The 22,880-nt window shown below is 46.1% G+C and overlaps 1 protein-coding gene across 3 annotated transcripts in view; it reads right to left on the bottom strand.

Moving 5' to 3' along the window:
* FRMD4A (FERM domain containing 4A) overlaps positions 1-22,880 on the bottom strand; it is a 337,605-nt gene that overhangs the window by 4,981 nt on the left and 309,744 nt on the right. For 2 of the 3 annotated variants that reach the window (XM_006765734.2, XM_006765739.2), the window contains exons 17-22: positions 21,285-21,513; positions 19,848-19,904; positions 17,203-17,443; positions 16,270-16,437; positions 13,436-14,304; positions 11,206-11,302 (exon numbers count right to left, since the gene is read on the bottom strand). In XM_006765734.2, the coding sequence (XP_006765797.1) occupies positions 11,206-11,302; positions 13,436-14,304; positions 16,270-16,437; positions 17,203-17,443; positions 19,848-19,904; positions 21,285-21,513 (1,661 nt within the window). Of the gene's footprint in view, positions 1-8,924; positions 8,997-11,205; positions 11,303-13,435; positions 14,305-16,269; positions 16,438-17,202; positions 17,444-19,847; positions 19,905-21,284; positions 21,514-22,880 lie in introns of all 3 variants that reach the window. The other variant, XM_006765735.2, reaches the window with a different exon arrangement.

Below are 22,880 nucleotides of genomic sequence, written 5' to 3'. Positions count from 1 at the left end.
AGGAAGTGGACATGGAGATGGAAAGAGAACTAGCAAGTCCTGGCTCCTCCTCTGCCCCGAGTCATGAGCCATACCTCACTAGTTTATCAAAGAAGAGTTGGATCCAAGCCATATTTCTGGAAGTTGTAATAAATTAAGGTTAAAACTTTTCATTAATATTTGTGGAGAAGACACTTAAGATTTTTTATTTGCCTAAATTCCAAATAGCCTTCCCCATCTTTTTTTCCCCTTCTGATAAGAATGACTTCCCTTAAGTTTACATTTAAAAGAAATAGCCCAGATGAGATCTCCTGGAGAAGACCAAGTAGAACATTTATATCTCAAAGGCACTGGAAAAACTGTTTTCTGAATTCACATCTTTTACAGTATCTGTCAGCCTTCTGAGATGAATAGGGGAGGATTGGTAACAAGGATAGGTGGGCTCTGAATTGCTTTGAATGCTGCATTTCTATTCTTGTAAAGACTAGATTTGGAAGACAAGTACAGTTTTTGATTCCTCAAGAATTGGGTTGTGACTTAAATGAATAAAGCCAAAAAGATCTCAAAAATTTACTTGGTTGAATTTTGGTGTGTTTTTTTTTAGCAGTCTGATGGGAGTGGTGGAACCCAAAGGAGGTATCTCACAGCTTCAAGGACGAGAAACAGAGGCTCTGGTCCCGTGAACCTTTTGAGTTCTCTTTTCCCCCATTTCCGAGGGCCATGGGTAAGTTCCTCTGGGTCCTGAGTTCAGCTCTCTTTGCGTTGAGTTATCAATCTAATTGGCTTCCCAGTAAAGGCCTAATGGGTTAGTCTGGACTGACAAGAAGCTCTAACAGAGCACCAATCACTAGCCCTTGGTTAGTCCGCAGTTCACACTGGCTCAGGCTGCAGTTTTACTTTGGGAGCTGCTGTTGGTGCACACCTAAGGCTTTCTCTTGGCCAGTCCACAGTACCATCTCTCTGGCTACTGGTGGTTTCTGTCAATGTGCACATGGGGTAAAGGAGTAATAGTCCTATGGTTAATGGGAATCTCAGAAGCCAAAGCCGCAAAACTGATGGGCACAAGTTGAGCACTTAAAGCTGTTAGAGGGCTTCCCAACTAACTCCAAGACTCATACGAGGATAAGGTGGTCATGGAACAGGCTAGACTGACACTGGATCACCTGCCAACCTCAAGAACATATTCAGGCATTGAGATATTAATTTGGCTCTGAGAGACCAATGCTTAACTAAAGAAATGGAATCTTTAAGATTCTGCCAGAAACCTTATTTGTGGCCATCTGTTTTTTTCTATAAACTAGTGACTTTTGTATTATCGTACTTGTCTCAAGACCAAAATTTTAAAATTAAAATTTCTGTTGTATGTTTATGTATATATATTGAAAATAGGTAATGTTTTTCTATTTCTGGGTAGCATTACCAAAATTAGTTTGTAAATGAGCTCTATTTAACTGGCTTAAAGGAAAATAAGCACTTATCAAATTAAGTATTCTAAATGCTCAGAAATATAGAAACTTAACCCAGATGTTTTCAAAGTTTATGTAATCTAGGATAAATATTTAGTAAATAAAAGCTAGTTTAAGTGTGTTGGTTCAATTAAAATAGATATGTATTCAGAGTTACCAGCTTTACTATAATGCAGAAATACAACTTATATCCTGGTCAAATAAGTTTGGTTATCTCTGTTACACAATTTGTCAGCAAGGAAAATAACATGATTTGGTTCACTGTTTAATATCTTGAGAAATTTTCTTGATTAATCTAAACACAATTGTTAAAAACAAGTGAACAATTATGACCACGAGCTGGTCATGGTCTGTATGTTTCTCACTGGGTAGAAGCTTTTCCCTGTTGCTTTTTTTTGTAGCAAAGAAATTACTTGAAAACATCATCCCTCCATGGGGCCCCCCTACTGCTTTGCACAGTGACCTCAGAACTCATTTTCCTGGCCAGGCAATCCAAGAACTCTGCGGAGCCCCTTCTCGGCTCCACAGAGGCTGCATTGCCCATATCGCCCTCAGTCTTCAGGACTAGCAGAAAGGCTGAATGTGGCATCATTAAAACCCAATTATGAAAATGCTGTGAGCCTTGGAAATTCCCTGGACCAAGGTGCTGTCACTGTTCTAGAGAATCTAAGGGTCCTTCCTTAACTTTTGAAAAACATAAGCTTACTCCCTGTGAAATAGTAACCTGCAGACCCATACAGCTGCCTCATTCCCCATACCCTGACCATCACATTGCCCAATGTGATCTATTAAAATATTGCTAGCTCCCGATTTTCTATTTCCAATAACATCTCTCAAAAGTTAAAGAAGCCTATGCTGAACAAGAATACAGCCTGACCTCTGATTCCTCCCATGACCTACTTTCTAGAGCAGTGGTTGCCAACCTTTCGGAACTCACAGACCACTGGTTGGTGACCGCTGTCCTAGAGAATATGTCTACTGAAAAAGACATAAACTTAAAAGACTCCCTCTTCCTTTGTTGGAAAGACCTTTCCTGGTACTGCTCACCAATTCCTGTGGAGCTAAACGTGAAGGCATCGGTCCCTATTTAAGAGTCACAGGACCTGAATGGACCAGCAAAGTCAGTGATGATCTCAAACTCAAGATCTCCATGCAGCCAGCAGCAGACAACACTGGTTGTAGACAGCTATCCCAAACATAGACCAGGCCAGCAGAACTTAAAGCTTACTTCCAACACTGTTTTCCTCTACAAAAGTCACGAGGGGAGAAATTAATCAGCTATTCTACTTTACTGTTTTTTCTCCTATTTTCCCTTGATCTTGTCCATATATAAAATGCCCTTGCCTGTATCTCCCAGGTGATTGCCAAGTGTGGTAACTTTCTAGGCTGCTGGATTTGCCACCTAAAATTTCATATCTCCCATGGTGGTAGAGACCATGGTCATTCCTGTAACCAGTTTATTTTCTATCCCTAATGCCACCGTAACCAATACCCTAATTCCCTTCCTGTCAGCTACACCGTATGCTTTTGCAGCCAGGCTCCCAGTGCCTTTCTTTTCCTTTTTCTGATTATAACTGTACTTTCTCAGTTAGACACAAGTACCTATGAAATCGTAACACACTTGCAACCCCCAAGTTCTTGTGATTATCTATCTATATCATATCTGCCCCAATGATGACAAAATCTTACCAGCAGCATCCACCTTTGTAAGGAATTTAGAAAAAATTTTTATTTCAGGCTAGGAGATTTATTTCCCAGATGCATCAAAACCCTAACCTACTCCTGCCTTGAATGTGCAAATGCAACAAACCATGCAGATGAATCATTAACAATGCCATTTTAGCAGGAGTGGGTTTGTGTCCAGTAGGGATTTATCTTTGTCTGTGGTGGTTTTGCTCCTTGGGCCTATGAATGCCTGTGCCTAGATGGCTGGCACATATCTGGCAAATGTCTCTTACTTAGGGTATGTACTGCACTCCGAACTGTCTACAACCAAACTGAGACACCTCACTAGTCAACTCCCCTGAATTATCATCAAGTTATATAGGACTTACCAGGAGGCATTCAGGATTTACTTCTTTTGGCCGATCCCTACTTGCCTGGTTAGAAGCAAGTACAAATGAGGTTATGATCAGAAACCCTTTAAACCCATGGGAACACTGCTGACACTACCAACAAAGGCCTTAGCCGCCCCCCAAAAATTCCAAGACTCTCTAGCTAAAGTTATCCTTGACAACTGGACAGCCTTAAGTACCTCTAAACTGAACAAGGACACATCTGTAGTCAACACTATTGTACTCGGATCAATACTTCTGAGAAACCTGAGGTCAAGCTCAACCTGATTTATCTTGGAATTTTGACTTATTCATCTGGTTACCAACAGGATTTGGCTCATGGGTTACAATTTGGTCTCTCTATCCTACTTGTCATTTTATTTTGTGTTTTAATTTTTGAAGTATTCAGTTGTTGTCTATCTAATCTTTGTAAAAAGTAGCAAACTTGATAGATTTGCCCAGTGTTTCAAACTGATATCTAACACCTATACCCTAGACAAAATCTCTCTGCCTTGACCTCCACTTTGATCCACTATGAGAAGTTGCTCAAATGTGGTCTTTTAGTTGCTACCAACCCTGAAAGCTTCTCTCACCTTGAGGAAGATGTCTACTCATGGCATGGTAAAGGAAAATAAACAAAATGGATGAAGTCCATGCAGAAGAAACACCTAGCAATATATGAGTGATCAATACTCCCTAATAGGGACTTGATCAAAAAGTGGAAATGTAGACCCAGACTAAAATGGAGTCACTTATGTTATGGAAAAAAATGAAGATAGTCAACACAGGCTCATACAGGAAACTTAATCTAATCTTAGAGGACTTTATAGCCCTTCTCAAATCAGCAGAAGACACCAGCCAATCTCCAACCACCAAATCTATTCATGCCCATGTCTGGTCTTCCTTGTTACCCTGACTCAGCTAGCCTGGCCCAAATTTACAGTTTGGTTGTTGACATTTCTTGTTGTCCCGATGAGGCTACTGAAATCCACTTGCCATTTCCCTCCTCTATGGTACTAGACACCTGAGGATGGTCCTTTTCTGCACCGAGGGACATGTTCTCCATCTAACAATGTCTTTGATCAAGAAAAGATACAAGAGGAAGAAAGAAAGCAACACCTAAGTAATATGGTTCATCAGTGATACTTTCTGCAAAATATCTTGATCAAGAGGGGAAATGTGAGAGCATTTCTATCTAAAATGGAACTGGAGGATAGGAAATGGAGAATGTCACACATGTGCCTTCAGAAAAACAGAACTTAAGAGCTGAGAGACCAATTTCCTGTAAATGCCTGATGAACAGATGACAGAGACTTATCTCCCAACGACTGAATATCCACCAAGAATCTCTAACCTGAAGCTAATAAACTTACTGTTTAGACTCTGGCTGGACTCCACCTTGCCCATAAATACAGCCTGCCCCAAACCCTCAATGGACTCACCTGTAGCTGAATATATCATGCATTTCCAGAATTGCAATTCCTTTGCTATTCCTGAATAAACTCAATTTCTGATCATTTGAGCTTGCCTCAGGTTGCCTCCTTATATAGAATCACAGCCATTATGGGCAGGGTTACAATTAGACTAGAGCATTCATTTAAAATGTGTACTTGAAAGCCAGGGCTCCCAAATAAAACAGAATGGGGTGCCTATTTTAACTGGCATGCTAAAACCTCCAAGAGGTGCCAAGATTCCAAAATAACTTCATTTAATGATTCATTCATTGCAAAAGGCTAATAAAAAATTAAACACACAGTGGCACCTACAACAAAAGACTATAGGACTGGCATGATTCCTACTACTCCCTTCCATCCTCCTTTACCTGAGTACTCTCAGTCCTCTCTCTGAACCGCCTTCCCACTATAAAGAGACTGCAAGAACTGAACAAAAGTCTGCCAAGTCAGTGGCCTTACAGATGCCCCTATACAGGCCACTCCCAAGGTTGATGAGGCTCTTAGGAATTTTCCAATAAACTGCTACCAGTTATTCCCTTAAAACAGCTGAGGAAAAACTAAAATTAAATCAGTGGAAAACCTTGCCAAATTCCTGGTAGATACCAAGGTTGCATTCTCTTCTTTAAACCCCACTTGCTCTGGAACCTGCAGAGTGGGTCCTGGGAAAACTGGCAGTAGCTGGTGAAGGATGAGAATCCTTCCTAGAGTTGGCTTTCCTGCATCTCTGTCTATAATGCCAAGTCTATCGGTCAACATGGTTCGTGCCACACTGAAACATTTACTGTGAGGGAGAATGTTCTTCTAGAAATTATGAAATGTAATTATAAGTTTTCCAATACACAGAATGCTAGTGTAGCAAACAGTTCACAATTGCTTACTTCTTAGTGTTCACTGGGAATTAAGGATTCTAAGGGTTAGAATTCTAATCAGTGCATCCTAGAAATTGTATGACATTCCTAGAAATCTTATATATCCTGTATGAGTCATAATTCCACTTATTATCTTAAGATGTTGTATATCACAGAAATAACCAAATTTCCCTGTCAATTCCATTACAATGAGCTCCCGTCAGATCTTTAGCAATGGGCGTACCAGGAACTCTTGACCACTGGCACCGTGGGCAAATCAGGAGGTGCCGAATCATGGGTGCATACTTCACACCTGAAGAAGGCTCCACCTGACTTCTGGTCCTGTGCAAAAGCTTGGAGACCTCACCATCAAACTGACCAGGAAAAAGGTAGCCAACATCAGAGTAGGCTACTTCCCCCCTCCCAAAATGTCAGAGGAAGAATGTTTCTTTCCATTCCTCCTTCCATCTCTGACCATTTTTTCCTGCTTCTTACACATGAGGGTCTTCATGACTCTTTTGTCTACTTGTATCTTGCTCAGGCCTGGAAAGCTATTGTTCATGTATCTCAGACCACTGCAAAAGTTGGTAATTTAGCCTCCAAACAACTGCTGGATTTGCCACGATGCTAGTGATTCTATAGTTCTGCCCATCCCAAACTTCTCCCTGATTTTCAATACATCAGTTTCTCTGGGGAAAATTTAGCCTTCTCTATTGTGTCAGAGTCCCTAGCCCTGGGGATCCATTTCTTTCTTTCTGGTTAACAACTCCAGATCCCGGGAGCTTTGTATCCAAAGAAAGGGACACAAGGCAAGGGCGTCAGAATAAATAAAACACCTTTGCAGTCTACAGACCCTTAAATTTTACTGGTCTGCATGGTTGTCACCTTTTAAAGTCCTGACCCACAGACAATGCTATGACCAACACCACTTGCTGTACCTGGATTGATACGTTGGGGAAGTTGAGACAAGCCGGTTGGCTTAAAGTGACTCCTTCAACAGGGCCTTTCTTGACCTACTTGATTTTGATTGGTTTGGGTCTTGGGGACCATGGGTCCAAAGTGCACTCCTGACATTGGGAATTATCCTGTTTATAAGAATCATAGTAGTCCCCCCTGGTGTGTGTTCTCTCAAAAGCTTTAATGCATAGTCACAGCCACTAACCATCAAGCAAATGATCCCCCTAAGAACAGAATGTCAGAAAAGAAAGAAAGAGAAGGACCACCTGAAAGCATGTGAACCTGATGTCGTGACCAGCGAATGCCACAGAGAGACTGGGCAAAAAATCGAGAGATCTCCAGACTGGAAGCTAATGCCTCAAATTTTGATCACATCTTTCAGCTAGGCTGCAAGTCCAATCAAAGGGGGGAAATTAATAAAAACAAGACAGTGGCCCCAAATGGAATTGCTTACCACCAAACTGAGACTTAACTACAGTTAGGGCTTTCCCATAAGTGCAACCTTAAACCTGTCAATCAGGAATGGCCTGGTCAGCACTAGTGAGGTAACCCGCCTGACAGATCCCTACCATCCCCAAAGGAAAATTATTCTACAATACCCGACCTGCCTTTTCACCTCATGCAGCTGCCTTGTTCCTGCTGCCTTCTGCCTATAAAAGTCTTTCATCTGGTACAGCTCCTCAGAGCTCCTTTCTTTTTTGCCCCATCACAATCTATCCCCTCATACCCTCTTCCACCTCCACTCCTGATTACCACAGTTATCCCTCCCTGTCCATGAGTTCTTTCTTTCTTTCTTTTTTTTTTTTTTTTGCTCAATCCTCCTAGTCCCCCTCACCAGAGCTGTCTGCCTGCTGTCTATCTATGAGTTTGTTTCTACTTTGCTTGTTAGTTCAGTTTGTTCATTAGATTCCACACATCTCCTTTCTATCTGCTAGGTTGAATGCTATCTGATTCATGAACCAGTAAGTAAAGCAAATAAGTCTTTAAAATTTGCTCAGTCAAATTTTGTTTCACACCATCTTCCTCTTAAAGGCTAAGCCCGTTTCCTAATCCCTCATCTGCCAACTCAGGGGACTCACAGTAAAAAACTGTTCTGTGTCTCTCTCCTAATTTGCCCAGGATCTTGTCCTGCCCTACTCTTCAGGCTAAAGTCCAGCTCTTTCTCTACAGCAAACAAGACTCTCTGCTGTTTCCCAAACACCCTGCTTGTTTCTGCATCTGTGTTTTTGCCCTTGGAAAAGCCTCTAGGCCTCCACCTAAAGTCTCAGATCACTTTATACATAAATGCTGCACGTTTCTTATTCCCCTTGTATAGAAAATCCTGATAGGTTTTCAAATTGTTGATTTGAACTTGAACTCTTAGAACTCTGGTCTCTAGCATGGTTCCTAGAATATAGTGATGGTTCAATTTTTTTTCATTGAATAAATTTATCCACTTCTGAATAGTATCCTCATCATTTTTGTTAACCCTTGAAATGCTACTTAATTTCAATGTCTCATCTCCGAGTTAGATTCTGCTGGCCCAAGGACAGGACCCAGACCAGGTGCTACTGTTTTGATGCCCACTGTAGCAGTACATTTGATTCGCCCAAGGATCTTGTTTAAAATGCAGATTCAAATTGTAGGCCCAGGAGTTTAGCTTTCTAACCAGCTCCAAGATGATGGAGATGCTATTCTATGGACCACATTTGGGAAAACAGAACACTACAGCGTTTGGTAGACTGCACACTGCCACTTAAGAATGCTGGGAGGATAGCATAGGAGATTTTCCAAAGCTTCTGCTAACTAAGTCTGCCCTTTGTGATTTGAAACTTAAATTGCATGACGCTGTTCTTTCCATGGACAGAGGTTACTAAACCAGTAAAAGTGTCTACAAGAATCTGCATGTACATAGAGCCTGGGAAGGTCTAAAACACACTCTGGGGTCTTTTCTGGGAAGTCACATAAGAACTCCTAACATCTGATATAAAAATATACATATAAACATATAGTTCCACATGTATCTAGAAATCAACATAAAACAATGGTTTCCACACCATGCAGATGTTTCCTTCTGGGGATTATGATATGGGCAAGGGCAACACATATGCAACACATCTGAGATCACACACTCCAAAGCAGTGAAGGGGGAAAGGGCTGTAAGAACAAAACATTCCCTTACGATACCTCTACTCATCAGTACTTTGGTGAGTTGGAGACTCAGACCCGTCCATAATGGGCGAGTGTTCTGTTGCTTCTCTGAACAAAGGAAAGCAGAGGAGGAAGAGAAGAGAGGTCATGTTAAAGAGAGGAACCGACACAGACATGATTTGTAGCTCATTGATACATTAGAAAGAATGGTTGACTACACGCCCAGTGTTAGTGACAAATAAGTCACACAGACCTTTCAACCCCCAAGTGCGAGTCAAAAGACCTCTCTATAGTTTTGGTAGGAAGGCAGGCTTTGGTACTTTTTACCCATTTCTCATTTTCTTGTCACATCACAGAAAATAGTTTTTAATGATAATTCAACTCAATCTGATGAAAGCGTTTACTTCAAGAACCAAAATACCTTTTTGTTTCAAATTTGTCTTGAGTCCTCACTAGCTATGTGCAGTGAAACCCAGGCAGGGTTCCAGACCAGCTCATTGTGTGTGCATCTGAGGGGTGCTTATAAATTTTAGAGCTGCTGTCACTTAAATAAATACATTTGGGTCAGGTAAAATTGGATATGATGGAGAAAATCTGGGGATCCAGAGAAAGAGCCTGGAATCTGAAATTCCTTATTTAGGTGAGATGATTTACCAGTGGAGGTACCATAGATACAGAAGATGTCATTTTTTTATGAATTAATCTTGGAGAGACTCCAGGGTCCTAGGCCTAGCAGCTGCCAGACCACACAAGCTAGAGCTGGAGTGTGGATGGTGAATAAGGGAGTGTTCTCATGATCTGTAATAATGACAGAGGGGAAGTTGCTGCTCCAAAGACGGACCAAGAAGTGGGAGTGGATACAAGAAATTTGAGTGGGCATCAGAATCCCCGCTGGAGGCTTTGTTAAAACACAGACTTCCAGACCCACCCCCAGACTTTTTGACTCAGTAGGCCATGGGTGGGCCTGAGAACCCGCACTTCTAACAAGATCCCAGGCAACAGTCATGCTGCTGGTCTGGGGACTGCACTTTAAGGACCACTGGCCTAATGGAAAGAGACAGGGCTTATGGCTCACAGAGCACAGGGCTGGAGTGTCAGCTCCAACCAGCCATTGTGACTTCGGGCAAAGCACTTATTTTCTCTTAGCCTCATGTATAAAACGGAAAGATGTGATGCTTCCCGAGTGAGGCTGCAGTGAGAATTATATGAGTTCATATATGTTAGAAGAGGCTTCCAACCTTTGAGTACACAGCAAGCACTTAATAAACATTACCTCTCCTACCTTCTGTTAAATGCTAAGGACCCATAAAGCCTGGTTTTAAATTACTACAGATAAATGTGCAGGAACAAAAATGGCTGCCAAGCATAAGAGTCAGAAATGTGGTCAGTGGAGCCGATTCTGGTCCTGTTGTTTCCTGATGATTCAACTCACAGACAGCTGTCAGATTTTCCCAGACACCCCCACCGATGCTCTAGGAAATGAGAAACTGAATAGAGCTAGATAAAGAGACCCTTTACTTTTTTAACCAACAGATATAGATAGTATATAACATCCATTTAGCGGTGATGTCTTAGGAGCAACAGAAGAGGCAGGAACTGTGAGCGCAGCAATCTATGTGTACCCCTCAGACTCTGCAGCAGATCAGAACATCCTATATATCCCCGAGATTATGATGTCGGTCTATGCTGGAAGCTATAAGGAGAGCTGAATTTTGGGTTATTTTGCTGTGGTCCACTTCTTAAAGGTCTCAAGGTACCTGATGCCTTTTGTGTGTTGATTAAGCGGTTGGCCAGGACAGAGATGGGATCTGAGCCTCCTGTCTTTTTCTTAAGATGTGTCCTGATACCAAGACAGTGAGCATCCTGAGAAGCAGGTAAAACATGGGACCAGAGGCAGCCCAGGGTGCTCACACTGGTCTCTTTCTCCCCTTCCTCCTTGGTGCCTGGCATTCTGAAGTTGTCCTGGTATAACCGGAACTTAAGTCACATGCTGTCTGGAATTCTGACCAAAGCAGTGCAGTTGGACTTGTGACATTCCCCACATTCCTGGGGCCATAGGCCAGCTTTACAAGGGAGTAGAGAGAATTCTCCATCTAAAGGACAGCGATGGAAAGGAGAGGGGTAGAAGGAACAGCAGTTCATGGGCCTCCTCTGGAAAGGAAGCAGGTTCCTAGTAATGAAGAACACTCGTCATTATTTTCCTGATAAACCTTGTGTTACTAGATTCTCATATTCATTACACTCTTCCTGACGAGGAATGGCTGAGGATCATTTTGGAACCTGGAAGAGGAGGATGAAAGGTCTGATAGGAACTCACCCAGTCTGCCAGGTTAGGATGTGGTGGGGACTGCTTGGGGGTGTTGCTCCAATTTCACTCGATGGCGTCGAGCTTCTCTGGCTTTGAGGTAAGGCAGCTGTATGCAGGTGGTGCAGAAAAGACGCGTCAGACACCAGTCAAGTGAAGGAGCTTCCTTCCAGAGATGCTGGATGCAACCCCTTGCAGGGTCACAGTGGGCAAATATCCACCCATTACACTATTCATCTCCTCCAAACCATACAGCAGTTCCATCCTCAGTTAAGTTGACGCAGGATACTAGGTCCCCGCTTTGCCACTGGAAAGTGGCCACAGGGATGGCGGCAGCCTCCACAGTAGCAAAGAACCTGACAGCCCCACAGACCTTTGAGCGAGTCCTGGGCAGGGCTAGTGTAGAAGGGCCTATTTCTCTGGACATAGGAAGCGACACCTCAGGGCATTTGTAGATGTGGCCCCAGAGTCAAAACTGTGCCTTTGTCTTAACAGAGAACTTCCAGAAAGGTTCTCAGAGCTTGCTGCCTGCCATTTCAGCCTTATAATCTACCCCTTTGGACACTTCAAAGGGTGCTGGGCTTTTAATAGCTCATCCAAATCTGACTACTAGGAGTTTATTGACATGGACAGAGTTTTTCCAGTTGGTAAAGTTTAGTAAGAAGCAAATCCTCCTTAAATGCACCCGTTGTTTTCTTGGGAATGGAATATTTTTCATCAGGAAACCTCAGATATACTTCTTAACATTTCAGTCTAAAACATGTTCCAAAAGATTTTACCTAATCTCTCTAAATAAAGCACGTCTACTAGACAAGTGCTAACGCTTTGATGGAACATAAGCCCTCCCGGCCCTCTTTGGAACTGCTGCTTCCAGCAGGGCAACAGGCTCAGCATGTCCATTCATTCACTCTCACGGTGCTCTGGGAAGTCGATGGCAGACTTCACTGGGCTTATTTTACAGGTGGGGGAATATGGAGCTGGTTCTGGGGTTTTGAAGTCCACGGTTCTCTCATGATTGCCTGAAGCATTTTTATTATTATCTCTGGAACTTGTCATTTGACTGATGCACCATAATAAATGAGCCAACAGGGATATGAGGACAGAACCAAGGAGCCCTGTGGCCTGGCACACCTGGGAAGCCAGCAGGCCCTTCCTCTTTGCCCTGCTCTCTCTAGGCCCCCAGAATCTCCTTCAGCTCCCCAAAGAAGACCTCCTATTTTCTGTCTTTAGAATCACCCCCTCCCCCTAATCTTCACCTTCTTTCTAGGCACAAGTCCAGACTTGCAGTCCCTTCCATTTGCTATTGATTCTCATTTCATTCTACTTTTAAAATCATTTTTATTACATGTCAACATCCTCCCCCTTTCTTTTCCTACAGGCAGCATCTTGCCACTGCACGAGTTCCCTTCTCCTTATGAATGCCATGAGCATGGAAATGAGTTGGTCCATGCTAGGCCCAGAGCCCTGCCAGCACCAGTACTGGTACTGAACAAGTGTTGTTATGATTGCCAGGATTCTCTCAGAGAGGGTGTGTGCCTTCTTAAGGAAAAGCATGGTTTCTTCCCTTTGTCACTTAATTCCTCCTGCTCTGAGTACAAAGATAAAGTAACCCTTAATTTGATTATGAAACTCTGAAAGCTCTTTACAAAAATGACTGTGGTTATATCCTAACTCTATTGAAATGGGAGTGCAAGGAGCTGCTATCCATGTGGTCACAGTGGTCCAGTCATGGGTCACAATGAAGTCAGGTGCCGCACTCCAGGCTCCATCAGCCTGCCCCATCGGGGGACACACCTGCCGAGTTTCAAGGCTCCCACAAGCCAAGGCCCTAAGCAAGCCATGCTCTGCAAGGTGCCACCCAGGTCTCTACCTTACCAGTGTCTTAGGTAAACCCCGAGACACCTAACTTCTTTGATTTCTGTCCTCACCAGGAGAAGTGGTTGGAGGGATGGTTTGATGCCTACTGAGGAAGCTGAAGTAGGAGTTGGCCCAATCCACTGGAGAGGATCTGATGTGCTGTCCCACCCCCTCCAAAGTCTGTCACTCTTGGCAAAACCAGGCCCAGTATGGGAGGGGTAAAGGGGTGATTGAAAAACCTCAAGTCTCATACATCTCACAGCTAGGTTTCTGGAATCAACCATCTCTCATTCCTTACCGCAGACTCTAAGAAATTCTGGAAGCCCTTGAAAAGAGTCAACAATTTGCTCATTCAGGGCCAACCCCATTCTGTCCCCATTCTCACCTGACGTGGCCTTGCACATCTGGGGCATCCTGGTGACTCTGCTGTGGGCCAGGAAGGTGCTCTGGGAGGAGGTGCTGTACTGGGAGCCACTGTCAGAGGAGGTGGAGCTGGTGTGCGACAGGCGGCTGTGCTCCTTGTGCGAGGCGGTGGAGCGCTGGTACCACTGGCGCAACTCATCGGACACTGCGGTGCGCCCGGTGCCCTTGTCATGGGAGCACTCGCGGCCCAGCGAGGGAGTCCCCAGGATCTGCGAGCGTGATGGCGTCAGGCGGCCGGCGTCGCCCTCCTCACTGGCCCTCCAGCTCTCCCGGAACAGGCCGCCCGCTGTGTAGGAATTGGAGGTCTTGAACTGCGCCTTGACACTGTAGTGGCCCTCCTGGTCGCTCTCCAGGCTGCGCACAACCACAGGTGTGGCGCCCCCCTCAATGTACAGCGGGTACTCCTTGATGCGGTACTGCGAGCTGGGTTGGCTCTGGCTGTGCAGATAGACGCCAGGTGCGTTCCCGCCTCCCCCCCTCGCGGCCAGGTTGGGCATGCTGCCCGAGTTCGCTGTGCCCAGCGAGCCCGCCGCCCGCTGTCTCTGCCGCTGCCTGGCACGCGCCTTGGAGGGTGAGTCCTCCGCCAGGGTGGAGTAGTTGGCGTTCATCTGCGCTGGGTAGTAGTGCTCCGAGCTTGAGTGGCTGGTGCAGGATGAGCAGTCGTCCATGGGGTCTGAGCCATTGCTGCTACGAGTCCGCGGGGTGTAGAAGTCGGGGCTCCCTGTGTCATTCTCGGAGCCCAGGAGCTTGCCCTGGGACTCCAGGCTGGAGCTGCGGTGCCGAAAGTGCAGGGCGAGACTGTGCAGGCGCGTGGGGCTGAGGTCCACGGACCTGCAGGGAGACGATGGGTGGTGGGTCTGTGAGTCCAGTGGAGGGTTGGGGGCTCTGCCACCTGGGACTCAGGAGAGAGGCTCCAGCAGCTGGGAAACTGAGCTGTGCTGCCCTGGGAATCCAGGTGCTTCCCATGGTTCTCAGGTGAAAAGGAGGCGGGAGAGCAAGGCTGACCCCTGGAGTCAAGCCTGGCCTCTGCTGGGATTTTGATTCCCAGTGGGAGGTAAGACTGAAGACAGCGCCCACATAAGGGTTCCCTCTGAAAAAAGTGTGCCAACAACCAGGGCTTTTTTTTTTTTTTTTTTTAAGTGGAAAGGAATTCTATAGATACAAAGAGAACCAAAGAAAATGCCTATTCCAGTATTATGTTAAACCAAATGAAATGCCCATTTTTGCAGGTCAAAACAGGCCCTATGGAGACATTTCATATGGTTCAACCAAATATTATAATGAAACCCACATACACAGATTTCCATTTCCATGAAGACTCTGAAAGGCAAAGTTGGTGGAACATGGAAAATGACTGATGCAAAAACATACCATGCCACCATTCTGTTTATAACGCATTCTGCTTATCGAAATCCATCCTACAAATATCCATCAATATGACAGACAATGCTAGGGCCACATGAGAAGTTCAGGGTGGCCCTGTTGGCCAATTACACGAAGATATGAGTTCAGTTCTGACTGTCACCCAGGGGACAATGAGAAGTTCCCATCATGAGGCCCTCTCGTCCCACACCACTCCGTCACTCTCTTCCAGCCATACTGGACTCCTGGGAACATGCCGAGTTCAGCCCTGTGTGCAGGGCTTTAACCTGCTGTTCTCTACCGTATCCTCAGAGGTTGCTCCCCCCTCCCCCATCCATTCAGGTCTCTGCTCAAAGTTCACCTTGTGAGAGAGAGCTTCTCCATGCTTCTAGTTCACTCTCTAGCCCAGCTGTGCGCAAACTACGGCCCGTTTGAAATGAATAAAAGTAAAAAAAAAAAGACCGTACCCTTTTATGTAATGATGTTTACTTTGAATTTATATTAGTTCACACAAACACTCCATCCATGCTTTTGTTCCGGCCCTCCGGTCCAGTTTAAGAACCCATTGTGGCCCTTGAGTCAAAAAGTTTGCCCACCCCTGCTCTAGCCCCTTGCTTGGCTCATTTTTTCTCTTAGTGCTATCACCACTTGACAGATATTTATTATGATACCTAACTGAAATGTAAGTCTGATGAGAGCAAGGGTGTGGTCTGCTTTTTTCACTGCTCTGTCCCCTAGAATCATCCCTGCTACACGGAGGCACTTTATAAATATGTGGTGTATGAGCAAATAAAGGCATGAATAAAATGAAGGAGAAAATCTTGTCTGGAGTGCTCTACCTGCTATAAAATGGTTTACCATTTATGGGCGCTCATGCCTTCTGTCCTTTGAGGTATGATCCCTACAGACTCAGTTTTTGATAAAATGGAATGGTGGCTTTGGTTTTGCTTCTTTTTAGAAAATGAAGGCCTGATTCATTGGAGCCTCCCTTTTGCCCATTCCTTTTATTCTCTAATGAATTTATACCTTGAGGCATTAAAAAGTCCGGGATAAATTAGGTCCCAGTAGAAAGCAACAGGAGGACTCTCCAGTAAAGAGCACCTCATCAGGGCAAGGTGGTGTGGCTCCAGCATGCTTCCCTGCTAACCTGCTGGTCTTTCCTGCCTGTATCTTGCTTAGGCTCCTTCCATGCGCACTGCCTGCCTGCGATTCTCCAGCTGCCTCCCGGTCCCACTAGGCATGGGCAGTGGGATATGATGGGTCTCTGCAAACGTGGGCAGACTGCTGCCAGCTCAGTTTTAAATCCTGCTTCATTTCAAGGAGAAACGACCTCCCTAGTTCAGGCCTGACTCTAGATCACCCATTATCTGGGCCAGCTGGAGCCAGAGATGTCCAATTTACAAAGGAAGTGGCCCGAGGGCCGGGTGGACTCACCTCGTGGAATGAACGTAGTGGGGACTCCGTACACGCAGGTCTGGTGTGGACGGCATGCTGGACTGTGAGTTCCAGTGCGGGAGGCTGCGGATGGGGCTGTTCTGGAGGGAGTTGCTTCCCCCTCCTGCTTCAGCACAGCTCCCTGTGCTGGGGAAACGCTTGTGGCTGCTGCAAACCAGAGGAAGCCGTGCTGGTCACCGCCACAGTGCCGCACCTGTGCCTAGGAGCTGACTAGCCTCCAGACGTCAACCTTGGTGTTGGGTGGGCTTACTCAGGATTCCCACCCCCACTCCCTCCGATCTCCGAGACTTTCCCTGAGAATCCTTATCCCTGCCCCTTGGGTCCTGGTCAGCCTTCACTGGGACAGGGAACATGACTGTCTGTAAAGCCATTGTCCTGATCTGCAGCTTCTATTTTCCAACATTTACTTGTCTGAACAACCCCATGGAGCTTAAATGGTGTAATAAAAGGAAATGAGAAAACCAGAGAAATCGACCAAAAATGCCTCTCCAAAACCCTCCCTCCAAGATCAGCCCAGTAATGAGCTGATAATGCACAGCTAAGATTACAGAGTTTGGCTCCAGAATTCTGCTGGCTGATGGGTTAGGGTTCTGAACCACTTGGGGATTCCTACGAAAAGGTTGTCACTTGACATTTTGGAATAGTACTGCCCAAGACTTCCTAATTAATTTCCGTGGAATTTAACAATATTAAAGCCATCTGCCAACACGTTGGCTGTGAGCCAAAACCTCCACTTTCCCTTGGAATGACAACCCTGCACCTGGACAGGTCAGCATCCTTGTTGAAAGTCAACCCCTGGAAAGAGTTAGGTTGCTTTGGATTTTGTAATTTGTGGATGCCATTTGGGACAGCCCACCGATGCTTTCAATAGCTGTTGACCATGCCTCCTGTGGCCTTCCCCACCCAGCTCACCTGGAATGACTGTGGGAGGAACGTTTCTTGACCTTCTCATACGGTTCATCTAGCGAGGACTCACTCCACATTTTGGGCTTTAAGGGTGACTTGTCATAGTCGTTGCGGTGATAATGCATCTGCCTGAGTCCCTCCAGGGACTGGGGAGGAGGGGGCCTGTTATGTGATGATGGTGGCCGAGGAGGAAGTCCCTTGTGAGGAGACTGTAAGGGGGACAGTGTGCTGGAGACCTGAGAGTCTTCTGTGCAAAAATGGAGAGAGAGCAACTGAGCAAGGGTCGTCCTTCCTAGTGACTCCAGACAGGCCCCCCACCCACCTCTGCCCCAATAGCAACTCCTGGGAGCCAGGCCAGCATTTACTTTTGAAGGCACCCATGATGCTTCCCCAGTTTCCAAACAAGTCAATCCAGAATAAACCAAACCTAAACTTTGAGCAGCATTAAATGGGAAGAGAAGGCTTAATTCTGATGAGCTACAAATGGAATAAACCCAAATTTCATTAAATCCCATGGCTTAACGCTTGCTTCACACCAAACAGCAAAATGTCCTCATCGTTGGACGTTTTCTTTGAATAGACAGGACGTATGTCATTTGCTTTGGGGGATTTCAGCTCCATGAGGGTTTTGTCTAGTCTATTAACTGCTATATCCTTAGTGTCTACAATGATTATTGACATGTAGTAGGTACTCAATAAATCATTTGTTAGAAAAAATGAATAAAAGCATATCTGTTCAGATTAATGATCTACTCATGGCTCTAGGTAAGAACTCTGCTTTTTCCAGAACTGTGTATATTGTTTTTAACATGTTCCCATATAATATTTTCATTTTGGAACTGCCTTAGGTTCCTTGGGAAGGAGATGGGCTACAACTATTATAAATAAAGACCATGCCCTGCCCTCAGGGGAGTGATGCTCTAACATCAATGGCCATAGGACTTTCGGAGGAAATGAATTCAGTTAGTCAGGCAAAGAGCTGTGGTCTGGAAGGGACTTCAGCAGTGGCCTGGCAGAGAGGAAAATGAAAGGAAGAAGCCAGGACCCGATGCAGCTGGCACAGCAGCTGGTGAGGAGGATCAGAGGGTGACAGGGAGGAGCTCTGGTCAAGTGCAAGTGTAACAGACCTTCTGTGGGCACCGAGATAAGCAAGGTGCCCTATTGACAGGGGCCTTTCATTCCAGATTCAGGAGTCAGGATTAGGTCTGAAAGCCACAGGAAAACTAAGCATGGATGTTAGGATGAAAGTCCCGTTTAGTCATCTGGCAGGGCTCACAAAAGGATAGGATCCAGGGAGGGCTGGGGAGGGGTTAAGGAAGATATCCAGTGGTGAGAGCCCCCGGGACAGCAGCACTGAGCAGAGAGAGGCAAGAAAAAATCAGTGATCTTTGTGGAGGCCGAGGTGGGAGTTTGAGGGGTACAATACCCAGAAGAAACTTCAAACCCCAATAACCATTCATGTGATCCTAAATCCACTTCCAAAGAGTGTTCTTTTCATAGCCCACTTCTCAGCCCCAAGTCCTGGGCATGTGCTATGCCTCCCCTGCTCCTGCACATCTCAGATCAGTAAAGGGAAGAGCCCTTAGATGGGGTAAGCCTGCACTAGGGAGGCAGTGACACCCCCAGGTAGTCTGGGGGTCTGCAACATGGGGAAGAAGCTAATCATAAATGATGCATCAGAATTAGCCAATGACAATATATAAATGCCCCCAACTCCTCGGTTACAAAGGAATCTCATGAAATTGTTCTCATTTCCTCCCCCCGGAGAGACTGGAGTCCACAGAGGCCAAAACCAGGGCTGGATCTCTGATCTTCAAAACACAGCTCCCTGCTCCCTTACAGCCCCATTTCCTCCCCACCCACATAACCAAGTGACTGTAAGAATATTGCAATGTGATTGATAATAGCAGGGCCAAGACGACTGGGTAAATAACCCGCCAGCCTTTCCCCACATTAACAGCGATTATTATTATTGTGATTATCTGCATTAGTCTGACCTGGGTAGACCTTTTATGTTTTCCATCTAAATAGCTATGTATCACTGCCCGCCTGAGTTTCCCCTAAGGGGTCAAAAATTAACTGCCACTTAATATATTTCCATTTCATTAATGTCCTGGCCTCACAAGTTTGGAGTTAAATCCATAGGAATGTGCTCAGAGATGGTTCTGGGTTGGACTTCTTTCCTATTCTATGTCAGGTGTGGACTGGGGGTCCGGGTTGGGGTCACTTCTGTTTTTCCTGCTTCCTCCAGGCTCTCCTAGCAGGTTTCAATCTTTGATTTGTGATCCAAACCAATGTCTGCCTCTTTCCTCCAGAAATTATGAATACGCTAAAGGAAACTATGTGTGGTGTAGAGATTCTCTGTTTAGGTAAAAATGTGGTTTGGCAATTAATAAAGTAAAGTACAACTCATTGACTATCACCTTAAACCTGACCTTTCAGGCACAGAAAACCCTACAATTCCAATAGACATGGTTTACGCAGCACCCAGCAACTCCCAACCAACTCAGTAACTATCGGGCAGTGAGAGAATTGCAGGGTAGCTGGGGCCATCCTGGCCCAGTTCTCACCGTTACACTGGCCTGTCCCAGACTACACATAGCTTTACCCAGTTTAATCTAAGCCCCTTCCCAGTCCCCGCAACCACCTACCATCCTCCAGAACAAGGGCATCAGAGAGGGAACTGTCTTCACTGCCAATATTTCCATCTGAGAAGACAAAGGCAAAAGTCTGAGAGTTTATCACATTCTTTAGACAAAGGCCTATCTGTAAAAATCCCGTGTTTAGCATGTCCTTCTCTTTCTACTCAGAGAGAATCCATGGAATACAATCCAAATGCTGCAGGGCATTTCTACGACAGCCCCGGCCGTGGCACATGAGCTCACCCCCACCCCCGACACTCAATGTGCCCATCTTCGTGCTCTTGTTAAACAGGGCACTGCCATGCTGAGTGGCTTTATATCCAACAGGCTGCCTGGCCAGGTTACGTCATACCATGGTCTTGGCCCAGTCTCAGGACCTAAAGGAGGTGAACTGCTATTGATTGTACAAATGTGAAACTAGGGTGAGGAACTTGGCTTTGCTCACAGGGCAACAAACGGCTTCTCAATAAATGTCTTAAGCCATTAGTGGTGATGGTGACGGGGAAGCTGCTAAATTCAGCAAAGCTTATTTTCATAGACCCCATTCAACTAAGCATGAGAACATGCCAGAGAGGAAGACAGCAAGGTAATCCTCCCCCTTAAACATCTGGGGAAACTGAGGCACAGCTAGGGAGCTGGTTTGTTTGGGATTGCTCAACTCTCCTGGCAACAGGTCTTTGGATACCAAGTTTAGTGTTTTTCTTTTGAAAAAAAAAAAATCATGCTGCCTGGCTGGTGTGGCTCAGTGGTTAAGAGTGGACCTATGAACTAGGAGGTCATGGTGATTCCCCGGTCAGGGCACATGTCCAGGTTGTGGGATTGCTCCCCCGGGTGGGGCATGCAGGAGGCAGCTGACCAACGATTCTCTTTCATCACTGATGTTTCTATCTCCTTCTCCTTTTCCCTTCCTCTCTGAAATTAAAAAATATATATATTTAAAAATAAACAGGCTAAGGAACTAGGAAGAATCTGAATTCCTTCTCTAATTCAAATGGGCTCGTATGATGAAAACATTATTTGAAAGAGGTAGCAAAATAGAGAAGACATATTCTTGAGTTGGAGTGTCCCTGTGTGCACCAAGCTTGCAGGTTTGATTCCCAGTCAGGGTATACACCTAGGTTGCTGGTTCAATCCCCAGTCCGGGAGTGTATGGAAGGCAACTGATTGATGTTCACTCTCACATCGATGTTTCTCTCTCCCTTCCTCTGTTTAAACATACCCCAGGTGAGGATTAAAAAGAAATGGCTGCAGGATCGGATGGGTCCCGTCACCAGTTAGTACAGATGATGTCAAAATGCACTATGTCAGCATTCCTAACAGAATAGCCCTCACTGGTTAAGTAGATTGCTTAGGGCATGCCAGGAGCTGGGCGCTGGCCCACTCTCAGGCCTGGTGCCCGCTCCCGGGACAGTGGGGCAGCTGCTATGGGGAGGGCTCAGCACTGACCATCAATGATGAGCGAGGCCCTCTGGGTGGGTTTCTTCCCCGACTTGATGCGGTTCTCGTTGATGGCATTCTCAATCTCCTGCAGCTTTTTCAGGGCATTCAGATAGGAGGTTTTCCTTTGTTTCTTCAGTTTTTTGCTGACGTTGGGGTCGCTGGCGAGGCGGCGGGCAGCCTCCGTAATCTGGGATTGAATGGCAAACTCTCGTTCCAGGCGTTCCAGCTCGGCTTCCTGTGGGAGGGAGAGCCAGGGTTTAACCTCTGTCCTTTCCGCCCCCGCCCCCCAAGGCAAGCGAGCCTTCCTTACTCCTGGGGACCACGGCACTAGGCGCCCAGCAGTCCCACTGCCTAATGCAGTGATCCTGCTCCTAAAACCTCTGGCAGCCGGTGCCCTGGGCACACACACTTTTGAGACCGTGGCCCTTGTTCCACTCTGGAGACAAGGTTGTCTGCACATGGGAGCATCACTGAGAAGCAAGGAGTCCCAATGCTGAGGGCCTGGGTCCTCCTGGCTTCATTCCATGGTCTCCACATGGTTCAGGAAGACCAAGCCTTCACGGAAATTCAGACCCGTTTGGTTTGAATGGGCACAGGATGCAACACTATTTTCAGAGCAGCTTTCTGTCCTGCTCTGCGGGCCTGCTGATGGGAGCTCCACTGTGCCCCTCTCCCCCACCTTCCCCACACCCCTCTGTCTCTCAGATTTTGAGCCCTCTGTGCTGGAGTCTGGAAATGAGTCAGCAGGGACAAAGATGGAGTGAGCTGTGAGTGGGACTCCACCAGCCAGCTGTGCTGACAGCCCTGGTTCAAACACTGCTCCATGGCTTTGTGTACACCCAGGATAGTCTCACTACTTAAACTGAGCCCAGCACATGCTGGCAGCACAGTCTGTGCAGATGGCCGCCTGCTGTGTGTGTGGGGGTGGGGGGTGAGGTGGGGGGGGCGGGCAAGTGCGTTTCCAAGAGAAAAGGGAGTTTGTTCTTCAGAGAGCAACTCTGCAGCCTGCCAGCTAATTCTGCGTTCCTTCCTTTGAGGGATTTCCGACCAAAATATGCAGGGACAGGTGAGGAAGACGGGGATGCACATGGAATTCTCCAGGAACTAAAGGCATATTTTGCTGACAAGTGTGAAGAAGCAGCTGGTGAGAAGGTGCGGTGAGATGGGACTGGGAAGGACAATGGGGCTGGGGGGGTGCCACTCACTAAGGTGAGGTCTCCTCATAAAAGTTGAGTTCCTGGTATCTGCCCAGCACAGGGGAGAGGAAGTTCCCCAGGTAATTCTGATGACAGCAGATCTGAGATGTACTTGACCAGATGGTCTTCTAAATCCCACCCGTCCTCGCCTCAGTTCTGACCTGATATAATTCTGCCTCTTCCACAGGCTGCACCTATCCTGTAATGTCCCCTTCTCCACGTCAAGCTACTCATGTTTATTGCACAACAAGCCAGTGTGAAGACCCAAGTTAAACTTCCTCCATATAGTAGCTCACTTAACCCTGGATCTGGCCCAAAGAAATAAGGACTCTGCAATGCACCTCATTGTACTGAACAGGAAACTGCCAGGTGAAGATTCAGATTTGGGTGAAGCATTTGTTGCAGC

Source organism: Myotis davidii, unplaced genomic scaffold (genome assembly GCF_000327345.1).
Source record: "Myotis davidii unplaced genomic scaffold, ASM32734v1 scaffold660, whole genome shotgun sequence".
In the NCBI taxonomy this organism is placed as follows: Eukaryota; Metazoa; Chordata; class Mammalia; order Chiroptera; family Vespertilionidae; genus Myotis; species Myotis davidii.
Note: the sequence above shows the minus strand (reverse complement) of the source record. Positions and strands in the feature narration are given on the sequence as shown.